A 22399-nucleotide genomic window follows, 5' to 3' on the forward strand; every position below is an offset into this window, starting at 1 on the left:
AACCAAACATGGCATGAATGTTCCTTATGAGGTTCTGACCAAGTGTTGTTACTTTGTAGCCGATCCATCATCCAAGATGGCCGCCAGCGGGGGACTTAGTTTTACATAGGACCCTTTGGGAAATACATAAAAATGTCTTCTTTTAGAGAACCAATAAATGGAATGGACCCAAACATGGCATGAATGTTCCTTATGAGATGTTGACCAAGTGTTGTTACTTTGCAGCCGATCCATCATCCAAGATGGCCGACAGCGGGGGACTTAGTTTAACATAGGACCCTATGGGAAATACATACAATTGTCTTCTTTTAGAGAACCACTGAATGGAATTGAACCAAACATGGCATGAATGTTCCTTATGAGTTGCTGACCAAGTGTTGTTACTTTGCAGTCGATCCATCATCCAAGATGGCCGCTAGGGGGGGGGGGGCTTAGTTTAACATAGGACCCTATGGGAAATACATACAAATGTCTTCTTTTAGAGTACCATTGAATGGAATGAAACCAAACATGGCTAGATTGTTCCTTATGACGTGCTGACCAAGTGTTGCTACTTTGTTGGCGATTTACTGTTCAAGATGGCCAATAGGATATTTTATTAAATAACGGGACCAATATTAATCAAAATTTGGCCTCAATCATTATTTGGGTATCTGTTATGTTTTTTTTCTATCTTTACATGATTTCTAAAACCAAAGTAGAGTCAGGTGAGCGACACAGGCTCTTGAGAGCCTCTAGTTATGTCACGGTATGGCCTTAAACAATGAACGAAAACTATAACTTATAGTCAGCAATAAAAGGCCCTGACAGGAAAAATGTGAAACAATTCAAACGAGAGAACTGATGGCACAAGTTATAACAATTCAATTTATGAAAACAAATGTGACACACATCTATTCTAAATTTTATATTAATTTATTTTTCGCCTAACTTATGTGCTTTTTTAATTTGGGGTATAAATCTAAAGCGATGAATTTATTTTTAGATATCGCCCAATTTATGTCTAAAGTAACATCGGTGCCATGTTTGTCTGTTATACACTTGAGAATGACATATATGAGTTAAAAGCAACATTGGTATTATGCCTTTTAATTGATTTTTGTATGTATGCACAAGATTGAGGGATATGTAAATGGACAACAAGCGCACGACACGTAAGTCCCGAAGAACAATCTACGTTATATATGCATCACTTCAATTAGAATCTTTACAGTGTTGAAGTACTACATGTCAACAGTGTTGACTTTTCTACACTCTACACTACAATTCCAAAATTTCTTAGGTAATAAAAAATCTTACTTTCCGAAGAACCACATTTATATAAAACAACAAACCTTCATACCAGGACCTTTTGATTGACATCATATTGACTATATTTGTTTTAGTTTTGTTGGAATGATATTTCTACAAAAAGACGTGTGCTCCCCTACTGGTCGACTTGTTTTTAAATTCAAACAGTATTCAAACATAACCTGCACAAAGACAAAAAGAAAAAGCATCTTGTAAAGTTCTGAAGTTATTCCTTTCAGATATATTGAAATTATCTTGACTTTATTATCACATGTTTCATATATCCCTTTCAAATTGAGATAATAAATAATACAGGAACCAGAAGGAAATCCTCGTATCTTGATATTTTTTTATTGATTCAGATGGACTACAATGTACATCAAACTAAAAACTATGATTAACGTGATAATTGCAACTTTCAAATATTCAATGTCACGTTTCTCAGCAGAAATATACCCCCTGACCCATCGTATTGCGTTTATATATCTCAATTAATACCTTACACATATGCATCTTGCAAAGTTCTTTAGTTTTACTTTAGATATATTGATGATGTCCTGTCAATAAATCACCCCCATGACATGTATCAAAGTAAGATTGAAATTTTAGAAATACAAGAACCAGAAAGTCATCATCATATCTCAATATTTTCCTTGATATTGAAACATGAAACAAAAATCTATGACACATGTAGTGATTTAATCTTTCAAATTGTCAACTTCAACATGTTTAAGTGTTTTAGTGTGACAGTAATTAAACACCCGCTGGCCCATCTATTGTATTAACATATCTTAAGGGCATACGATACAGTTTGATCCCACTGTGAATTTTTGACGAAAGTTTGCATACATGCTATTTTTCACCTAGTCAATTCAAATATGTAATAAGAAATATACATTCATTTGCTTCTTTTAGAGATAAACAGGATCGAAATTTTGGACATTAACTGAAAATTTCGGTGTTTTGGACATTCTATCAATTGTATACATAACTTTTTTGATTCTAAAGATAAACGCAAACGGACTTTGTAAAAACATCTGTTATATCTTACATAAGTGTGCTTTGAATTCTTGAAACATTTCTTTTGAAAAAAATCTTTTTTATCACATTTTCATGATTTAGTAAACAAAAACAAACTGGCATTTTTAAAGTTAAATCAGTCTGAATGATAAAAATCAGTCGAAAAAAGCATCTTTCCCCAAAATGTCACAGTTTGACGTCGCGAAAAATAACATTTTACGTTAGCGATGTCATTACCTCCATTATAACTGTATCGTATGCCCTTAATAACAACTTTCGGTCGATCTTCTTGCAAAGTTTTGTTTCACTTTCAGATGTATTGATGATGTCCTGGCCATTAATAAGCAACATATCATATATCAGAATTAAACTGAGGTTAAAAATAATACAGAGATCATCATTTATCTTTATATCTTGATAGTTTTCAAATTGAAAACTTCAAGTTTCTTAACAGTAACACACCCTCTGAACCACCGTATGACGTTTATATATCTCAGTTCACACGTTACGCTCGTACAGTGTTCGCGCTATATGGATTTCGTAACACGGGGTGTTCTTTACAAAATAACTGTTTTAACAGAATTTGAAAAACCCAAATACGTCATCAGTTTTACGGTCACTATCACTATCACTTATTGATTGACTTTGTCTTGACATATTATCGAAGTCTTCGATACCATAATATTCGTCTGATACGTATATTTACTGATCGTGTTCTGCTTCTCATTGTGATATTTTGACTTTGGATCTGCATAGCGGGTGATGCAGGCATAGCGGGGTGCTTTTCTTGTCAACGCACCATATGTTGCTTCTTTAGAGTTGATCATATTTCTAAAGTGTGTTTTTTTATTTTAACTTTCAGTTGAATTTCTTTTTCATAATATTTATAGGATTTAAACATCGGTAAATTACTGCTTCCTAAAATTTAGGTATGAAGATATCAGTGTATAAGTCACACACATAATGTACCATATGTTTACATCCCCCCTGGCTTTCAAATATTTTGGTTTGCTCGTTCAGTTCATGATCAAGCACATCCATTAAAGCGTTTCGGACGCACGAAATCTATAAAGCGTCATTTTATAAAAACCGCTTAAACCCAGGAGTCTTTTATAAGAACATTTCTGTGTTCATGTTGAATAAAAATGAAACTTTTGTAGAGTTTAGTAACAAAAACATCAACCCTGTTTCAGAACCGATGTATATACAGAAAAACTGTATCTATAGATGCCTACATTTTACTAGTCTCAACGTTTGTGAAAACGCATTAGGTGAAATATTTTCATAATTTGTCCAACTGATGTATTAATGTCCCAAAATATTTAAAGCGGAAATTGTCATTGAATAAAAAACAACATTGATCATAAATGAAAGAATTTGAAATAATTTCTTGGTATTTTGCAAGTGATCTTTTCTGGAATAATATCCAAATATCACAAACCTCAAATAATATAGCATGTAGTTACGAAAGCCAATCTGAATTAACTTTTCTTTTAAGTAAAATTGAGAATGGAAATGGGGAATGTGTCAAAGAGACAACAACCCGACCAAAGAGCAGCCCAAGGCCACCAATGGGTTTTCAACACAGGTAGAAAATCCCGCACCTGGAGGCGGGCTGCCGCTGGCCTCTAACAAAGTGCCTGTTATTAAATAGATCAGTTTATCAATTATGTCAATGTAATTTGTTTCATTTACATTACCCAAATATCAAAAGTTGCGAACAGACGCCATTGATGACTTGATATGTATATAACGACAACAAATTACAAATCCTGATTGTGTTTGGCTATTGAATTGTCATCGCTAAATTCAATTAATATTCAAACCATATCACATCATACAATGCACAACCTAATGAGTTAAACTATCACTGTATCGCAGTTGGGTGATCCGAAGCTGGTGCACTGAAGGGCGGTCCAGTCATCAATAGGTCATAAGTAGCAGCTGTGGGATCTATCATCTGCATAAATTCAAGTAGATTTTGTGTCTGATGTGTTACTTTGTCTTTTAAATTGTTACCATGACGGATGGAGGTATGAAGACTTTACAATCTAAGAATGTACAGAAAGATAAGATGCAAACATAGTTCAATGCATAAGGGTTGGTGAGTATTCTTAATCTCTAAACGTCTTCTCAGCTTTGTTTTCAAAGTAAAAGTGAAATATTTACAGTAGTAGTGTATTAAAAACAACGACTTTGTTCAGCAAAAACGGGTTTGAACAAGTACATAAACTATTTTCTTAAGAAATGAAAATAATCAGTAAACCGCATTGTATTTCAATACAATTCAATGCACTACAAACAGAATAGTTAAAAAGGGATGGAAGTGGTATGTTTCAATTAAAATTCTCAAAAATAACTGTCTTCCTTCACAGTACAAATGCGAATTGCCACACGGTAAAGCACATCCATTGTTAAATACTGATCTAAAGAACTGCCCAATCAGATACTAGAGTTTGATGGATATACTAAGTACAAAAAAATTCTTCCTTACACTAATAAAATTATCGAGAGTAACGACTAATAAATGTTTTATTCATAATAAATGTTACTTTTTACCAAGTTTATCTGTCCTCCGAAACAAAACTACAAAACTAATGATAAAGCTAAAAGATTTTCGGTTTCCATTTGACATATAGTTGATTGGCTCCATATGCAACCTGCTTGGTATGCACTACGCTAAACATGTTGAATATGAGCTGCCTCTGTTGGGGGAATGGAGTCATATGACGTCTGTTTTAGAGCAAACAATTCCAGTCTTGCTTCATCAAATCAGTAAAACTATACCTGTAAACATAGTGACTACGAACCTCTTAAGAATATAACGATCTTCTGCGTCAATTGTTGGTGGATACTGATTTGGTTTCATAAAAATAGTAGACGCCTCTGGACAAATATTCCATATTCGCCATGCACTCCTTTTCCTCTTTTACGGAATACAGATACGACATCACAGCCAGTGAAAGCGTGGAAAAATAGAAGACCCTTGGACTTTTATGGGCCAATTGAAAGACTTATATCATGTATGGGAATCCACCTCAAGTTTTGTCCTTGACCAAATGCGACCGATAGTTCTTCTACACCAAGAAGCTACAGACTTGGCAGAGCACTGACCTTAATGACAAGGAAATCTGTATTGCTGGCTTTATTTGAAAATAATTTTGTTACCATCAAATGCAGCTTGTTTTGCATGCAAGAAGATTCGTGTGTCTGCTTCCTCGTGATTGCAGTGTTTCAGTCCTTCAAGACTTATTGACTAATTGCAGTGACTATGACTGTATACTTTTGAATCATCTTCACAATTATATCCGCCAGAAAATGAAATATCTCAGTCTTGTTGCTGTCTTCTCTCATGATGCTTCGCCAATTTAAACTTCTTTTGAACTTAGTTTTACTGTGCGTATTGCTGTGTGTTTGTTTAATCTAGATTGGCTAGAGGTAAAAGGGGAGGGTAGAATTCTCACGAAACATTGTATGTTTTTTTTTAATTTTAGTTCATTTGTATGTTTTGGAGTTTAGTATGACGTCCATTTTCACTGAACAAGTACTCATTTTTGTTTAGGGGCAAGCTGAAGCCCGCCTCCGGGTGCGGGATTTTTCGCTGTGTTGACGAACCATTGGTGGCCTTGTTTTCTGCTCTTTGGTCGGATTGTTGTCTCTTTGACACATTCCCCATTTCCATTCTCAATTTTAATTATGTTGTAAAAACCTCAAGGTTCAACATAGAAGTTCTGATACTGTGATACAGTTAGGATGAAAGTAGATTTTTTAATCGCCTAGATTTGAAATAAGATCGGAAAATTGGATTACACCTACATGTACCACTTGACTATTGTTTTACACTGTATTGACCTCTAGTTTTATTTCGGTGTTTATGTCGTTGAAAAACTGTCTAATTATTCATAAATTTAAGTTTTTTTTCTCTCTCTCTTTAGCTTCTGTGTAGATGGAAAGTGATTCAGGTAAAAATGCTTAATGATTTTTCGTTTGTTCTTATGCTGTACTGTTTCACCGGTGTTCCAGGTTAGGGGGTGGGTTGGGCGCCAGCTAACATGTTTTACCCCGCCACATTCTGTATGTGCCTGTCCCTAGTCAGGAGCCTTTAATTCAGTGGTTGTCGTTTGTTGCTGTGTTGCATATTGTTTTTCATTCATTATTTTGTACATGAATTAGGCCGTTAGTTTTCTCGTTTGAATTGATTTACATTTGTCATTTCGGGGCATTTTATCGCTGACTATGCGGTGTGGGCTGTGCTCATTGTTGGAGTCATATGACGTCTGTTTTAGAGCAAACAATTCCAGTCTTGCTTCATCAATTCTATTAGTAAAACTAGACCTGCAAACATAGTGACTACGAACTTCTTAAGAATATAATGATCTTCTGCGTCAATTGTTGGTGGATACTGATTGGGTTTTATAAAAATAGCAGACGCCTCTGGACAAACATTCCATATACGCCATGCACTCCTTTTCCTCTACCACGGAATACAGATACGACATCACAGTCAGTGAAAGCGTGGAAAAATAGAAAGCCCTTGGACTTTTATGGGCCAATTGAAAGACTTATATCATGTATGGGAATCCGCCTCAAGTTTTGTCCTTGACTAAATGCGACCGATAGTTCTTCTACACCAAGAAGCTGCAGAATTGGCAGAACACTGACCTTAATGACAAGGACATCTGTGTCGCTGGCTTTATTCAAAAATAATTTTGTTACCATCAAATGCAGCTTGTTTTGTATGCAAGAAGATTCGTGTGTCTGCTTCCTCGTGATTGCAGTGAGTCAGTCCTTCAAGACTTATTGACTTATTGCAGTGACTATGACTAAATACTTTTGAATCATCTTCACAATTATATCCGCCAGAAAATTAAATATCTCAGTCTTGTTGCTGTCTTCTCTCATGATGCTTCGCCAATTTGAACTTCTTTTGAACTGAGTTTTACTGTGCGTATTGTTGTGTGTTTGTTTAATCTAGATTGGCTAGAGGTAAAAGGGGAGGGTAGAGATCTCACGAAACATGGTTGACCCCGCCTCATTTTGGCGCCTGTCCCAAGTCAGACGCCTCTGGCCTTTGTTAGTCTTGTATGTTGTTTTCAGTTTCAGTTCATTTGTATGTTTTGGAGTTTAGTATGACGTTCATTTTCACTGAACAAGTACACATTTTTGTTTAAGGGCAAGCTGAAGCCCGCCTCAGGGTGCGGGATTTTTCGCAGTTTGACAAACCCTTGGATGGCCTTGTTTTCTGCTCTTTGGTCGGATTGTTGTCTCTTTGACACATTCCCCATTTCAATTCTCAATTTTAATTATGTTGTAAAAACCTCAAGGTTCAACCTAGATGTTTTGATACTGTGATACAGTTAGGATGAAAGTAGATCCTTTAATCGCCTAGATTTGAAATAAGATCGGAAAATTCGATTACACCTACATGTACCACTTGACTATTGTTTTACACTGTATTGACCTCTAGTTTTATTTCGGTGTTTATGTCGTTGAAAAACTGTCTAATTATTCATAAATTTAAGTTTTTTCTCTCTCTCTCTTTAGCTTCTGTGTAGATGGAAAGTGATTCAGGTAAAAATGCTTAATGATTTTTCGTTTGTTCTTATGCTGTACTGTTTCACCGGTGTTCCAGGTTAGGGGGTGGGTTGGGCGCCAGCTAACATGTTTAACCCCGCCACATTCTGTATGTGCCTGTCCCTAATCAGGAGCCTGTAATTCAGTGGTCGTCGTTTGTTGCTGTGTTGCATATTGTTTTTCATTCATTATTTTGTACATAAATTAGTCCGTTAGTTTTCTCGATTGCATTGTTTTACATTTGTCATTTCGGGGCATTTTATCGCTGACTATGCGGTGTGGGCTGTGCTCATTGTTGGAGTCATATGACGTCTGTTTTAGAGCAAACAATTCCAGTCTTGCTTCATCAATTCTATCAGTAAAACTAGACCTGCAAACATAGTGACTACGAACTTCTTAAGAATATAATGATCTTCTGCGTCAATTGTTGGTGGATACTGAGTGGGTTTTATAAAAATAGCAGACGCCTCTGGACAAACATTCCGTATACGCCATGCACGCCTTTTCCTCTACCACGGAATACAGATACGACATCACAGTCAGTGAAAGCGTGGAAAAATAGAAGGCCCTTGGACTTTTATGGGCCAATTGAAAGACTTATATCATGTATGGGAATCCACCTCAAGTTTTGTCCTTTACTAAATGCGACCGATAGTTCTTCTACACCAAGAAGCTGCAGAATTGGCAGAACACTGACCGTAATGACAAGGACATCTGTGTCGCTGGCTTCATTCAAAAATAATTTTGTTACCATCAAATGCAGCTTGTTTTGCATGCAAGAAGATTTGTGTGGCTGCTTCCTCGTGATTGCAGTGTTTCAGTCCTTCAAGACTTATTGACTAATTGCAGTGACTATGACTGTATGCTTTTGAATCATATTCACAATTATATCCGCCAGAAAGTTAAATATCTCAGTCTTGTTGCTGTCTTCTCTCATGATGCTTCACCAATTTGAACATCTTTTGAACTGAGTTTTACTGTGCGTATTGCTGTGTGTTTGTTTAATCTACATTGGCTAGAGGTAAAGGGGGAGGGTAGAGATCTCATGAAACATGTTTAACCCCGCCGCATTTTGGCGCCTGTCCCAAATCAGAAGCCTCTGGCCTTTGTTAGTCTTGTATGTTTTTTTAATTTTAGTTCATTTGTATGTTTTGGAGTTTAGTATGACGTCCATTTTCACTGAACTAGTACACATTTTTGTTTAGGGGCAAGCTGAAGCCCGCCTCAGGGTACGGGATTTTTCGCTGTTTGACGAACCGTTGGTGGCCTTGTTTTCTGCTCTTTGGTCGGATTGTTGTCTCTTTGACATATTCCCCTTTTCAATTCTCAATTTTAATTATGTTGTAAAAACCTCAAGGTTCAACCTAGAGGTTTTGATACTGTGATACAGTTAGGATGAATGTAGATTTTTTAATCGCCTAGATTTGAAATAAGATCGGAAAATTGGATTACACCTACATGTACCACTTGACTATTGTTTTACACAGTATTGACCTGTAGTTTTATATCGGTGTTTATGTCGTTGAAAAACTGTCTCATTATTCATAAATTTTAGTTTTTTTCTCACTCTCTCTCTCTTTTAGCTTATGTGAAGATGGAAAGTGATTCAGGTAAAAATGCTGAATGATTTTTATAGTTTGTTCTTATGTTGTACTGTTTCACCACTGTTCCAGGTAAGGGGGTGGGTTGGGCGCTAGCTAACATGTTTAACCCCGCCACATTCTGTATGTGCCTGTCCCTAGTCAGGAGCCTGTAATTCAGTGGTTGTCGTTTGTTGCTGTGTTGCATATTGTTTTTCATTCATTATTTTGTTCATAAATTAGTCCGTTAGTTTTCTCGTTTGTATTGTATCACATTTGTCATTTCGGTGCATTTTATCGCTGACTATGCGGTGTGGGCTGTGCTCATTGTTGGAGTCATATGACGTCTGTTTTAGAGCAAACAATTCCAGTCTTGCTTCATCAATTCTATCAGTAAAACTAGACCTGCAAACACAGTGACTACGAACCTCTAAAGAATATAATGATCTTCTGCGTCAATTGTTGGTGGATACTGATTGGGTTTTATTAAAATAGTAGAAGCCTCTGGACAAACATTCCATATTCGCCATGCACTCCTTTTCCTCTACCACGGAATGCAGATACGACATCACAGCCAGTGAAAGCGTGGAAAAATAGAAGGCCCTTGGACTTGTATGGGCCAATTGAAAGACTTATATCATGTATGGGAATCCACCTCAAGTTTTGTCCTTGACCAAATGCAACCGATAGTTCTTCTACACCAAGAAGCTGCAGAATTGGCAGAACACTGACCCTAATGACAAGGACATCTGTGTCGCTGGCTTTATTCAAAAATGATTTTGTTACCATCAAATGCAGCTTGTTTTGCATGCAAGAAGATTCGTGTGGCTGCTTCCTCGTGATTGCAGTGTTTCAGTCCTTCAAGATATTTTGACTAATTGCAGTGACTGTAGATATAAGAAGATGTGGTATTAGTGCCAATGAGACAACTCTCCATTCAAGTCAAAATTTATAAAAGTAAACAATTATAGGTCAAAGTACGGTCTTCAACATGGAACCTTAGCTCACACCGAACAGCAAGCTATAAAGGGCCCCAAAAGTTACTAGTGTAAAACCATTCAAACGGGAAAACCAACGGTCTAATCTTTATAGAAAACAAGAAACGAGAAACACTTATGAACCACATCAACAAACGACAACTACTGAACATCAGATTCCTGACTTAGGACAGGTGCAAACAAATGCAGCGGGTTTAAACGTTTCAATGGTACCAAACCTTCACCCTTTTTCTGAAACAATAGTGTAACATCACAACATAGAAAGACACACTATAAAATATCAACTGAAATAGCTTACCTCAATCAAAAGACATATTAAAACCAGTGAACATACACTGAACAAATAAATTTGACCTATGATACAATGTAAATACAAAATAAATAAGCTAAGGGAAGAATAATAAAAGTAACATGTTATAGCGCTATGAAATGTTAAACAATTTAAGAAAAACAATATGTGCGAACAAAAATATCAGCCATTTGCAACAACTTTAAACACAGGTAAATGAAAACAATTTTGTTGTTAGGTATACGTGTACAGTTCAAATAGAGCAAGGATATAGTTTTACAGAATAAATAATTTTGATGTTCATAGTACGAAGTGAAAATTTATAGTAATACCAAACACTTATCAAAGCTGGTATATAGACCAGATATAATCCTGAATAACATTAAATAACAAAAAAGCATTACAATAAGTATCAACAGGTCAAATAAACAAGAAAGTACGATTTGAGAGAACTCGCAGTTACTGACAGCTAGTTAAAAGCCAAAAACAATTAATAATAAAAAATCATGCATTAGAGACTAAATGACTGTATACTTTTGAATCATCTTCACAATTATATCCGCCAGAAAGTTAAATATCTCAGTCTTGTTGCTGTCTTCTGTCATGATGCTTCGCCAATTTGAACTTCTTTTGAACTGAGTTTTACTGTGCGTATTGCTGTGTGTTTGTTTAATCTACATTGGCTAGAGGTAAAGGGGGAGGGTAGAGATCTCCCGAAACATGTTTAACCCCGCCGCATTTTGGCGCCTGTCCCAAGTCAGAAGCCTCTGGCCTTTGTTAGTCTCGTATGTTTTTTTTAATTTTAGTTCATTTGTATGTTTTGGAGTTTAGTATGACATCCATTTTCAGTGAACTAGTACACATTTTTGTTTTGGGACAAGCTGAAGCCCGTCCGGGTGCGCGATTTTTCGCTGTTTGACGAACCATTGGTGGCCTTGTTTTCTGCTCTTTGGTCGAATTGTTGTCTCTTTGACACATTCCCCATTTCAATTCTCAATTTTAATTATGTTGTAAAAACCTCAAGGTTCAACCTAGAAGTTCTGATACTGTGATACAGTTAGGATGAAAGTAGATTTTTTAATCGCCTAGATTTGAAATAAGATCGGAAAATTGGATTACACCTACATGTACCACTTGACTATTTTTTTTACACAGTATTGACCTATAGTTTTATTTCGGTGTTTATGTCGTTGAAAAACTGTCTCATTATTCATAAATTTAAGTTTTTTCTCTCTCTCTCTTTAGCTTCTGTGTAGATGGAAAGTGATTCAGGTAAAAATGCTTAATGATTTTTATAGTTTGTTCTTATGTTGTACTGTTTCACCACTGTTCCAGGTTAGGGGGTGGGTTGGGCGCCAGCTAACATGTTTAACCCCGCCACATTCTGTATGTGCCTGTCCCTAGTCAGGAGCCTGTAATTCAGTGGTTGTCGTTTGTTGCTGTGTTGCATATTGTTTTTCATTCATTATTTTGTACATAAATTAGGCTGTTAGTTTTCTCGTTTGTATTGTTTTACATTTGTTATTTCGGTGCATCTTATCGCTGACTAAGCGGTGTGTGCTTTGCTTATTGTTGGAGTCATATTACGTCTGTTTTAGAGCAAACAATTCCAGTCTTGCTTCATCAATTCTATCAGTAAAACTAGACCGGCAAACATAGTGACTACGAACTTCTTAAGAATATAATGATCTTCTGCGTCAATTGTTGGTGGATACTGATTGGGTTTTATAAAAATAGTAGACGCCTCTGGACAAACATTCCGTATTCGCCATGCACTCCTTTTCCTCTACCACGGAATGCAGATACGACATCACAACCAGTGAAAACGTGGAAAAATAGAAGGCCCTTGGACTTTTATGGGCCAACTGAAAGACTTATATCATGTATGGGAATCCACCACGTTTTGTCCTTGACCAAATGCGACCGATAGTTCTTCTACACCAAGAAGTTGCAGAATTGGCAGAACACTGACCTTAATGACAAGGACATCTGTGTCGCTGGCTTTATCCAAAAATGGTTTTGTTACCATCAAATGCAATTTGTTTTGCATGCAAGAAGATTCGTGTGGCTGCTTCCTCGTGATTGTAGTGTGTCAGTCCTTCAAGACTTATTGACTAATTGCAGTGACTATGGCTGTATTCTTTTGAATCATCTTCACAATTATATCCGCCAGAAAATTAAATATCTCAGTCTTGTTGCTGTCTTCTCTCATGATGCTTCGCAAATTTGAACTTCTTTTGAACTGAGTTTTACTGTGCCTATTGCTGTGTGTTTGTTTAATCTACATTGGCTAGAGGTAAAGGGGGAGGGTAGAGATCTAACGAAACATGTTTAACCCCGCCGCATTTTGGCGCCTGTCCCAAGTCAGAGGCCTCTGGCCTTTGTTAGTCTCGTATGTTTTTTTTAATTTTAGTTCATTTGTATGTTTTGGAGTTTAGTATGACGTTCATTTTCATTGAACTATTACACATTTTTGTTTAGGGGCAAGCTGAAGCCCGCCACCCGGTGCGGGATTTTTCGCTGTGTTGACGAACAGGCAGTAATTATATCAGTGTTGTCCTTTATCCAAACAGTTGCTTGAGATCTGGGATGAAGAATTGAAACACTGATACCTCGGCTTAGATTAAAGTCGTTTTACCGTTAACACATAAAGTGATGGTTTTCCTTACCAACTTTACCTTTTAGTGTTCTGTGAGATTTAACTCGTGATATCGTGAACACATAAAGTATTGATTTTCTGTTCTAACGTTGGCGTTAAATGTTCTGTAAGTCTGCTGGATTTAACTTGCCGTACTGCCAACGCACAAAGGACGGGTTTCTGTTCCAACTTAACATTTGATCTGTTAGTGTGTTAGATATAACTGATCGTAAATACGTTCTGTAAACACATAAAGTTATTATTGTCTTCTGTTTCAATTTTGCAGTTAGCTGTTCTGTTAGTCTGTAAGATTTGACTGATTGTATATACGTACTGCCAACACATTAAGTTATTATTGTCTAAAATTCAACTTTGCAGTTAGGTGTTCTGTTAGTCTGTAAGATTTAACTCCTCGTACTTTAACACATACATGACGAGTAACTGTATCAACTTTGCAATAAGATGTTCTGATACTCTATTAGATTGCATTCGTCGGACTGTCAACACTTAAAGTAATGATTTTCTGTATCAACTTTGCACTGAGTTAGGTTTATCACGTGATACCGTCAGCACATAAAATAATCTGTTTTTATGAACTTTGTAGTTAGGTCATCAGTTAGAATGACCTTGTGGTATTTATCATTATGAACCACATAATTATCGATCGTGATATCTTCCAGCGACTTCCCTTTTTATTACAGTTAACTTGTACATTTTCGATGTTTTTTTTTAATTTACGTCTTTGGATTGTAGGGACCAAATTTACCTGACGACATTATAGACACAGCCATGTCTTGTGTGTAGGACCATTGTGTAGTGTTTGTGGTAAAGTATACAAGGCTTTAAGGTAAACTTTCATTTTATTATTAACATTAGTTACCCATACCCTTAGAACCTTTGATTATTAACTAATACACGTAACAACAATATTCACCGTTTCAACAATAACTAGACAGGAGTCATAAATGTGTTTTACATTTTTATATTTCACGTAACAATACCATTTGCTTATTATGAAGTTGTTATTATGTTGATTTTGTGGATAAAAGTGAACCACAAACTAAAGTGCACAAACATATATTTATTTCAAAGGGCTTTTACAGAGAACTTTTCAAATCAATAGAATCATGCTTCCAGGAAAATAAAGTTTGACGTCATCAACGAAAATTAACAAATCAACACCTTGCCTATATTTAATTTTGTGTGTATTTGTATGCATATTAAACTGTGTTTATGTGTGTTTAATTGTAATATTGATTATGTTATTTTTGTCTCAGATGTATACAAGCATTGGAACAGGAATGTAGTAACAACAGAAAAAGACGTGATGTGAGTTCAGATGTAGCGAACAACGTTATTGTCACATCTAAACCAATGAATAATTTCAGATCAATGGTGGAGGAGATATTTGGAAACGAAGAGATGTAAGCTCTACATTTAGGATTTTGTTGCTTTTCACGGTTCATGTCACTGATTTTTAGAAGATTTTGGATGCAACTGCAGTATTTTAAACGCTATTTAAAATCGAAAAAGGGATTTGTTTCTTTTATATTCGGGAACAATTTTGAATGAAATCTCTTAAAACAGATGAACTTATGTATAGAAAGTATGTAAAATTGAAGGAAATCGTACTTAGAATCGTCTTAAAATCATCAAATCTCCAAAACCAAAACAAAGATTTTTACTTAATAATGGGTGTTGTTGGCACGTAAATGTCTGTTATATAATTATATATAATAATGATAGGGTCACCGACTTATATGTATAAGCCGATCTGTTACTGTATTCGTAGTGAATAACGTTGAAAAACGACATTTCTTTACTCATCAACTCTACGAAGTAATTTTCATTTTAACGTTTTAGATGTTTTTTCACCAAAATCTACTTTCAAATATGTATACCCAACAAACCAATTCGGTGACTCTATATAAAGTAGACGGATGTGGTATGATTGGCAATTAAACAACGTTCAACCAGAGACCAAAATTTGACTAAAATATCAATCAGTACTCATCCAATAGATGTTATTGTAAAGACGTCAAAATAGTCAGAGATAAATATGGCCTTGATAAATGCAATTATAAAGGTATCGACAGAATGCAGGAGCGTAAATGTTCATAGAAGAATAGTAATAATATTAAGCTATGTTTTAACTCATTGTTAACAAAATCAATGTTTGTACTGATAAAATCAATGTTCAAAGATTTTATTTCAATGTTCTATAGATAGCTTTTTAGAATAAGTTTATTTAAAGAATCAATCATTTAACAAGGATCTTATCTAAGTTTTTGAGCTCTTTAAACAACATCACTGAGCATATTTGAAGGGAAAATGTATACCAAATCTCTGATCTAGCCCACTTACTGTGCCTTGATCTTTAATTTTTCATAAAAAGAGCACCATCAAAGTAAATTATTTTTATTTTTTTGAAAATCTGGGAAAAAAATGATAGTTAGTTAGAAATCTAATGATAAATGAAATACCACATCCTAATTTTTTACTGTAATGGTGTTTGAATCCCCGTAAATGAAGATTCCATCTATGTTTACTTATTGACACTATGAATGAACTTTATCATGTAAGATCCTTGAATATTGTCTTTATCGATACTAATATTGATTTTATTTTCTATAGCTAAATACATAACTAAACATGCATTGATTTCCAGTTATTAACATGATTAACACTTATTAACTTTTATACTGTAGATTCTTTTCTGTTTTGCATGACAATCCCGTGTAATTTCAGGCTGCTAAAATGAAATCTTTAAATTCAATGGGTATAAAGTGTACTTACCAATCCATTCTCAATTTTATTACAATTATTTCAGTCATGGATAACCTGGTTTATCTATTAGTTCAAAGTGTTATCTGAATTAGCTTTTACAAACTTCAATAACACTTTGATTTGGTACCATATGGATTTTTTTTTCTATGTGTTAGTTCTTTTTGTGCTCAGTTCCGAAGAAATATCCGTTTATATATTAGTGGTAGTTGGTTGTTGCTTGCTTTAAATATTTTTTTGTTAATTGCTTTAATCATGAAGCAAGCCGTTAATATCTTTAGCACTGGGAAGCCTTTTATAGCTGCTGTACGGTATTTTTGAAGAAAATTTGGTGAAATATAGCTGTTTACACCATTGTCTTTACCAGTTTGTTGTCTAATAGACAACCATGCTTCACATTCTTATTTTAATATTAATATACTTTTTTGCACTTTTTAAGAGTATATTTTTCTAAATTGATTTTTTGGTATATTTCAGGTTCCATGTAAACAAAGAGTGGTATCCCTCTTTTAAAACAGTTATTTCTGATAACAGTGAAAGTGGTTCAATACTTTCAAAAGATGAAATGTCATTTGTGTTAAACACTTTAGCAAATAATATCTCAAACCCTATTTTGGAGAGATTTTTGGACAGATGGAACAATACAGGTATGTTTTATTTTAGTTAAAGTTTTTGTTTGGGCATTTTCTGAAAACCTGAGACCTATGAAGATATGGAAATAAAAGTATCATTAAATAGACTATGTTTTTTTGCTTTTATATATTGTTATACAAATCATTAAAGTTACATTCGCGTGTGTTTTTCTTCTTTCATTTATTTGATTGATTGATTGATTGTCGGTTGCTTAACGTCCTCTTTTTTTTGATGACGTAGCGTAAAATGGTTTATCATTCAATTTGATTGTCCCAAATATTTGGACAGATGTAAAAAAAAAAAAAAGAATACATATTTTGAAAATTTAAGTTTGCTTGAATTTATCTTACACAATGCATATACAGTGATAAGCTCAATAAAGACAAATCTCTTTCCTATTTTTATTTTATTTATAACTTTTGTCATTACAAATCCTTTGCACGTGAAAATGTATCAACTATGTCAGATTCCATGTTATATTCGGCAAAAAAGAGATTGACTGGCTGTTTATTGGTTACCAATCCAATATAGATTTTTCATTTAACCAGATACAGAAAGGATATTGGTTACAGGTTCATAAGGCAAACACACTCTTTTGAAATGCATTGACCTTTTTGATATTTATTCAAATCCGCCCTTCCGTTGGTCACAGGTGGATAGTTTTCCCTTTTCACATATCCTTGTGTTGATTTGAATAAAATCATTACTTCGTAAATTTTACGGACGCCATCACGAGTTGGTTGACCGTTATGGAATAACCGTTTCACAGATGATATCGGATATGTTCCTTATGTCGTAACTACAATACCCTTCCCTTTTCACGAATGTGACCTACCGAATTAGACTATTTACCGGATTTGTAATAACATAAGCAACACGACGGGTGCCCCATGTGGAGCAGGATCTACTTACCCTTCCGGAGCACCTGAGATCACCCCCAGTTTTTGGTGGGGTTCGTGTTGCTTAGTCTTTGGTTTTCTGTGTTGTGTCATCTGTACTATTATTTGTCTGTTTGTCTTTTTATTTTTGGCCATGGCGTTGTCAGTTTGTTTTCCATCTATTAGTTTGATTGTCCCTCTGGTATCTTTCGTCCCTCTTTTAAATACATATGTCCCTTTAAAGGAAAGAGTACATTCACAATCGCGTTTTATACATGATATAATGTTATAGAGAGCCTGTTTATTTAACTTTTTTACCACAATTAACCCAATAGTTGATCCACAATATCAATATGGTCATGCCGATTTTTTGCATGATTTCAAATTGTTTCCATCTTTGAACAATTACATTTACTTGATATTTATACTATCATAATAATTAAGATGTTTTGAATAGATTTATTATACGTATACATTTTCGAAATAATGTAAAATAAAAACCGGAGAAGATATATAGGAGGCAATCAAACGTTTAGTTGAAAAAATTCACAACCATGACAAAAAGAAAAAAACGGCAAATAGACAAATGTCATGCATAAAACATAACACAGATAACTAACTATTGATCAACACGAAACAACATCAAAATCCGGGGCTGCACTTAAGTGATTCTGAGAGGTAAACAGCTATTGCTCCTCTAGTGTAGGAATAAATTGTTTGAAAGCTAAAAACGATTTTTGAAACAAAATTTATGAATTCCTCCTTATAGTTTCTGCATGGGACAATGGGACTTTAAACGAAGAAATCAAAACTGGAAGCGTTATTAACCTGTCTCGACTTAGTATGATGATGCAGCAGTACATCAAGGACACTAAAACAGCTGCCGACCGGGGATTCAATTCGATATTCAGTCATTTTGATCATGCATTGAATGCATATGTTTTGGCCGAACAGGAAACACAAGTGAGTATAATTATAATTCACTTTATTGTACAAACTATAATAAAAATAAGACGATACAAAAGAAAAAATAAGAAATAGTTCTACAAAGATGGACACTTTATACTATTAACAAAGGACGAAAGCGAAATCAATAGTGCTGAAAACATTATTAAAAAAAAAAAGATTGAGCAACACGAAACCTATAGCAAATTGCAGATAAAAAGGAAGCTTTTTGTCACATAGAGATGTATAGTATTTGTAATATTATATTATACTGCCTTGGAAACTTCTAAAAACATTTTATAGCAATACAGCAAGTGTAAATTTGCATGACGGGTGATACATACATAGCAGGATATGCTTTACTCGGTCGATGCACCCCGATATCGCTCCTTTCAGAGCTCATGTAACTCCCTCAGTTTTTGTTTGTTATCTTGATTTGTCTCTTATCGATTTACGAGATTTGAAAATTGGTAAACTACTGTCGCCTTAACTTTGTTCGTTTGTGAAGAAGAATGGATGAGATTAAAGAAAAGGTACTTATTAAGATTCAATATTGTCTGGCTCATATATCTGAATTCCCTCACGCCTTCGCATGTAACAAAATACCCGCTGACATATGCCTTTGATCTGGAATATGATGTTGGGAAACCAAGATCTAATATGAGGATGAAGTCCTTAATAAAAGTAAACAAATCAATAACACAAAGAATAGAAATAGTATCAATATACTAATAAACTCAAAATCGTCAACTTCTTTTACTTTTGTCGTCGTTTAAGGTACACATTTATATTTGTAATTAGATAATACTTAAATATGGAAAAACTTTATCTTTGTTTATATTAAAAACGATGCTTCATAAATAAAAATCCTAACAACATAACCAACATCGAATACTTTTCCGTATTTCAGTAACTTTTTCAACAGAATTGTTTTGCAATTTGATAAAGAGGTATTTATTGTCCAGCCCTCTGCCATGAAGCCACTGAGAAGGGGTATCTCAAAAGTAATGTATTGTTGTTAATTCAAAATGATTTTTTGTTTGTTTTTTTTTTTATCAGAATCTCTTAAATAAAAACATAATTTGATGGCCATTTGATTGAAGTTTAAATTTGCAAAAACATTTAGTATTAAAATAATCATTTTTTCAACCTTCGTCCTCTTTCGTCTCAAATGTATTTCTCCTTTAATGTTTTATATTAGTTTTATCATTAAACGAAGTAGATTGATAATGGAATGAGATGCCATTTAAATCATAAAAATGCTCAATAAGAATATCTGACATAGGAAAAGCAATGTCGATTTTTAAAGTATACAAAACAAAATTGTAATCAATAAATAGAAATACACTTAAGGTTATACATGTGATAGTTATACATTAGTTCGGATGCAATGTGAAGGTTAAATTTGGCTTCACTTTAGGTCCTTTTTGTTTTGATCAGCTCTTTCATTGTTTTATTAGGTTCAGGATTTTCAAATATTTCGGCCTCGAGCATCAAGGAAAAGACATTAATTGTCAAAATGGGCATCTGGTGTATAACAATTGGTACCATTAATGTTAATGGGAAATTCTATCTTTTAAACTAAGCTATATGTGATTAATTGGATTTGTTGATAACTGGTGTAACCATTTTTGCGTATGACAAGAAAATGCAACTTGGAAAAACATGCTATAACTATATGATAATTTAGACAAGACCAACTATTTGAAGAAACCAATAAAACAAACATTTTCGATTCAGTTCCGCATTCCCGTTTTAATCTGTCCATCATCCATGCACCCTTGCTAATTGTTCCCTTTTTATCATACAGCTTCTAACATTTTTACGTACTTATACATCCCTGGCTTTCATTAATTTGTTGGTTCGACCGTTCCTATTGAAGGTAAATCCATAACATAGCTTCGCACGCACAAAACTTATAATGATTTAAATACTTGTATATAGGCAGAAGGGAGCAGTAAAAAGGACGGTGCAGTATGTGCCAAGGTCCGTGTGAGAATTGTTCAGGATCTTGTACTAACCAGAAATGCCTTTAATGCTCGTTTTGAAATCGAAAACGGTGAAAACTCAGCTCTTGAAAGTATTCATGTTCAAATCGAAATCAAGCACAACACTGGATCAGGAGAAGTTGTTAATGATTTGTTTTCTATTGGTAAGTAAAAGTTGATAAAAAAAACTTAGGCAAATAAAATCTAGTAATACAATCAGTATGACAAGAGAAAAGAACAACAGCAGTCCACAAAACATATACAGCATTATATCACTGTACAGCCTTCAACAATGAGAACCACATACCGCATAGTGAGCTATAACAATTTAATTCATAACAAACAAAACAAACGTAAGTGAGCATGAAGACAACTGTTTGTTCTGAATTTGTTGGTGTCTTCTAGTTTTTTTTGCAAATTTGGAGGAATACAGTTATTTCAAAATCATGCCATCTATAAATCAGAGCCAATCAGTTATTAGTTTTTTATTGTGCAGGTAATTAAAATTATTGCAAATATTTGCATAGATTCATACAATTAGCTTACAGTATACATTTCATTTCAAAGTAACTTCCTGTGTTTTCTTTTATTGACGAAGTATTTGCCTTTCACAGAAACATGTCAATTCCTATTGATATTGTTGCATTAAATGGAAACGATAGAAAACGAAACAGATATAAATGACTTAAAAATGGTGTGAAGGAGCATAAGAAAACACTTATAAAACCAACCAAAATGATTCACATTATATGAAAAAAACTTCTTGCAATGTCAAAGATGCTACTGTGATTACTCTTTTATAAGTATTGTAAGTATTATTAATGTCTTAGATTAAGGGTATTAGGGTACTCCAATTTTTGATTTTACGTTAGTCTTAATTTTTCATTTGGTGAAATACCGTTTCGTATGTGTGTTTTGAACCTGTAAGCAGAAATCAGTTGAAAAATTCATCTACTATATTTTCGTTACAACATATGTAGTATACACATAAAAGTTGTTTGTATGAAAAAATTGTACGTAATTAATGTAAGCCATCTTCTTTTCAGGGGACCCAGATTTATTAGGACTGACAGGGGTAAACTGTGACGGTCGACTAGGAGTTGGTTTATCTGGATCAGCATAATGGCTGATTATACCGTACTCCTTAGCAGCACCAAATGATGATGTATTATTTAATGTTGGTGGTAGACTGTCCTATCGGGTAGGGGGATCAAACTTTTCTGTTCCATTGCTACCTGATACAATTACAGTAAAGCCTAATCCAAGCCTGGTGCTACATTATTTTCATGAAAAATATGTTAGAGGGGATGATCCTTTGACAACGGAAGAAGAGCCAGTTATCCCATTTACTTTAGCAGTACTAGTTATGGTAAGGAATTCTGGCTACGGGATCGCCCGAGCTCTTAAAATATCATCGGCGCAACCACAAATTATAGGAAATGAAAAAGGATTGCTCATCACTTTTAAAATAATTGGCGGTTTTTTAGGAAACGAACCAATTACACCGTCTCTTATTGTTGACTTTGGAGATATACAATCTTTTGAAACCAAGACAGCCAGATGGATGTTGACGTCAACACTTAAAGGAACCTTCTATAACTTCAGTGCAACATTTGAGAATATAAATCCATTAGGAGATCCACAACTGTCACTTTTTGAAAACGTATGGTATCATGAACTTATTCATTTGGTTAGACTCTTCAGTGACGGTGAGGATGATGGTTTCGACGATTTCTTGGTAAATGACTTTGTTGATAATAAAGGGATACCAGAAAGGGTTTA

The 22399-nt window shown here is 34.6% G+C and overlaps 1 protein-coding gene across 3 annotated transcripts in view; it reads left to right on the forward strand.

The window, feature by feature from the left end:
• Window positions 1-21969, forward strand: part of LOC127712685 (uncharacterized) — a 140626-nt gene extending 118657 nt beyond the window's left edge. Inside the window, exons 8-11 of one of the 3 annotated variants that reach the window (XM_052219282.1) lie at window positions 16651-16820; window positions 18454-18647; window positions 20574-20781; window positions 21664-21969. In XM_052219282.1, the coding sequence (XP_052075242.1) occupies window positions 16651-16820; window positions 18454-18647; window positions 20574-20781; window positions 21664-21740 (649 nt within the window). In that variant the 3' untranslated portion in view covers window positions 21741-21969. The remainder of the gene's footprint in view (window positions 1-16650; window positions 16821-18453; window positions 18648-20573; window positions 20782-21663) is intronic. The other 2 variants (XM_052219283.1, XM_052219281.1) reach the window with 2 other exon arrangements.
• Window positions 21970-22399: the final 430 nt, after the last annotated feature.

Source organism: Mytilus californianus, unplaced genomic scaffold, assembly GCF_021869535.1.
Source record: "Mytilus californianus isolate M0D057914Y unplaced genomic scaffold, xbMytCali1.0.p SCAF_8, whole genome shotgun sequence".
Taxonomy (NCBI): Eukaryota; Metazoa; Mollusca; class Bivalvia; order Mytilida; family Mytilidae; genus Mytilus; species Mytilus californianus.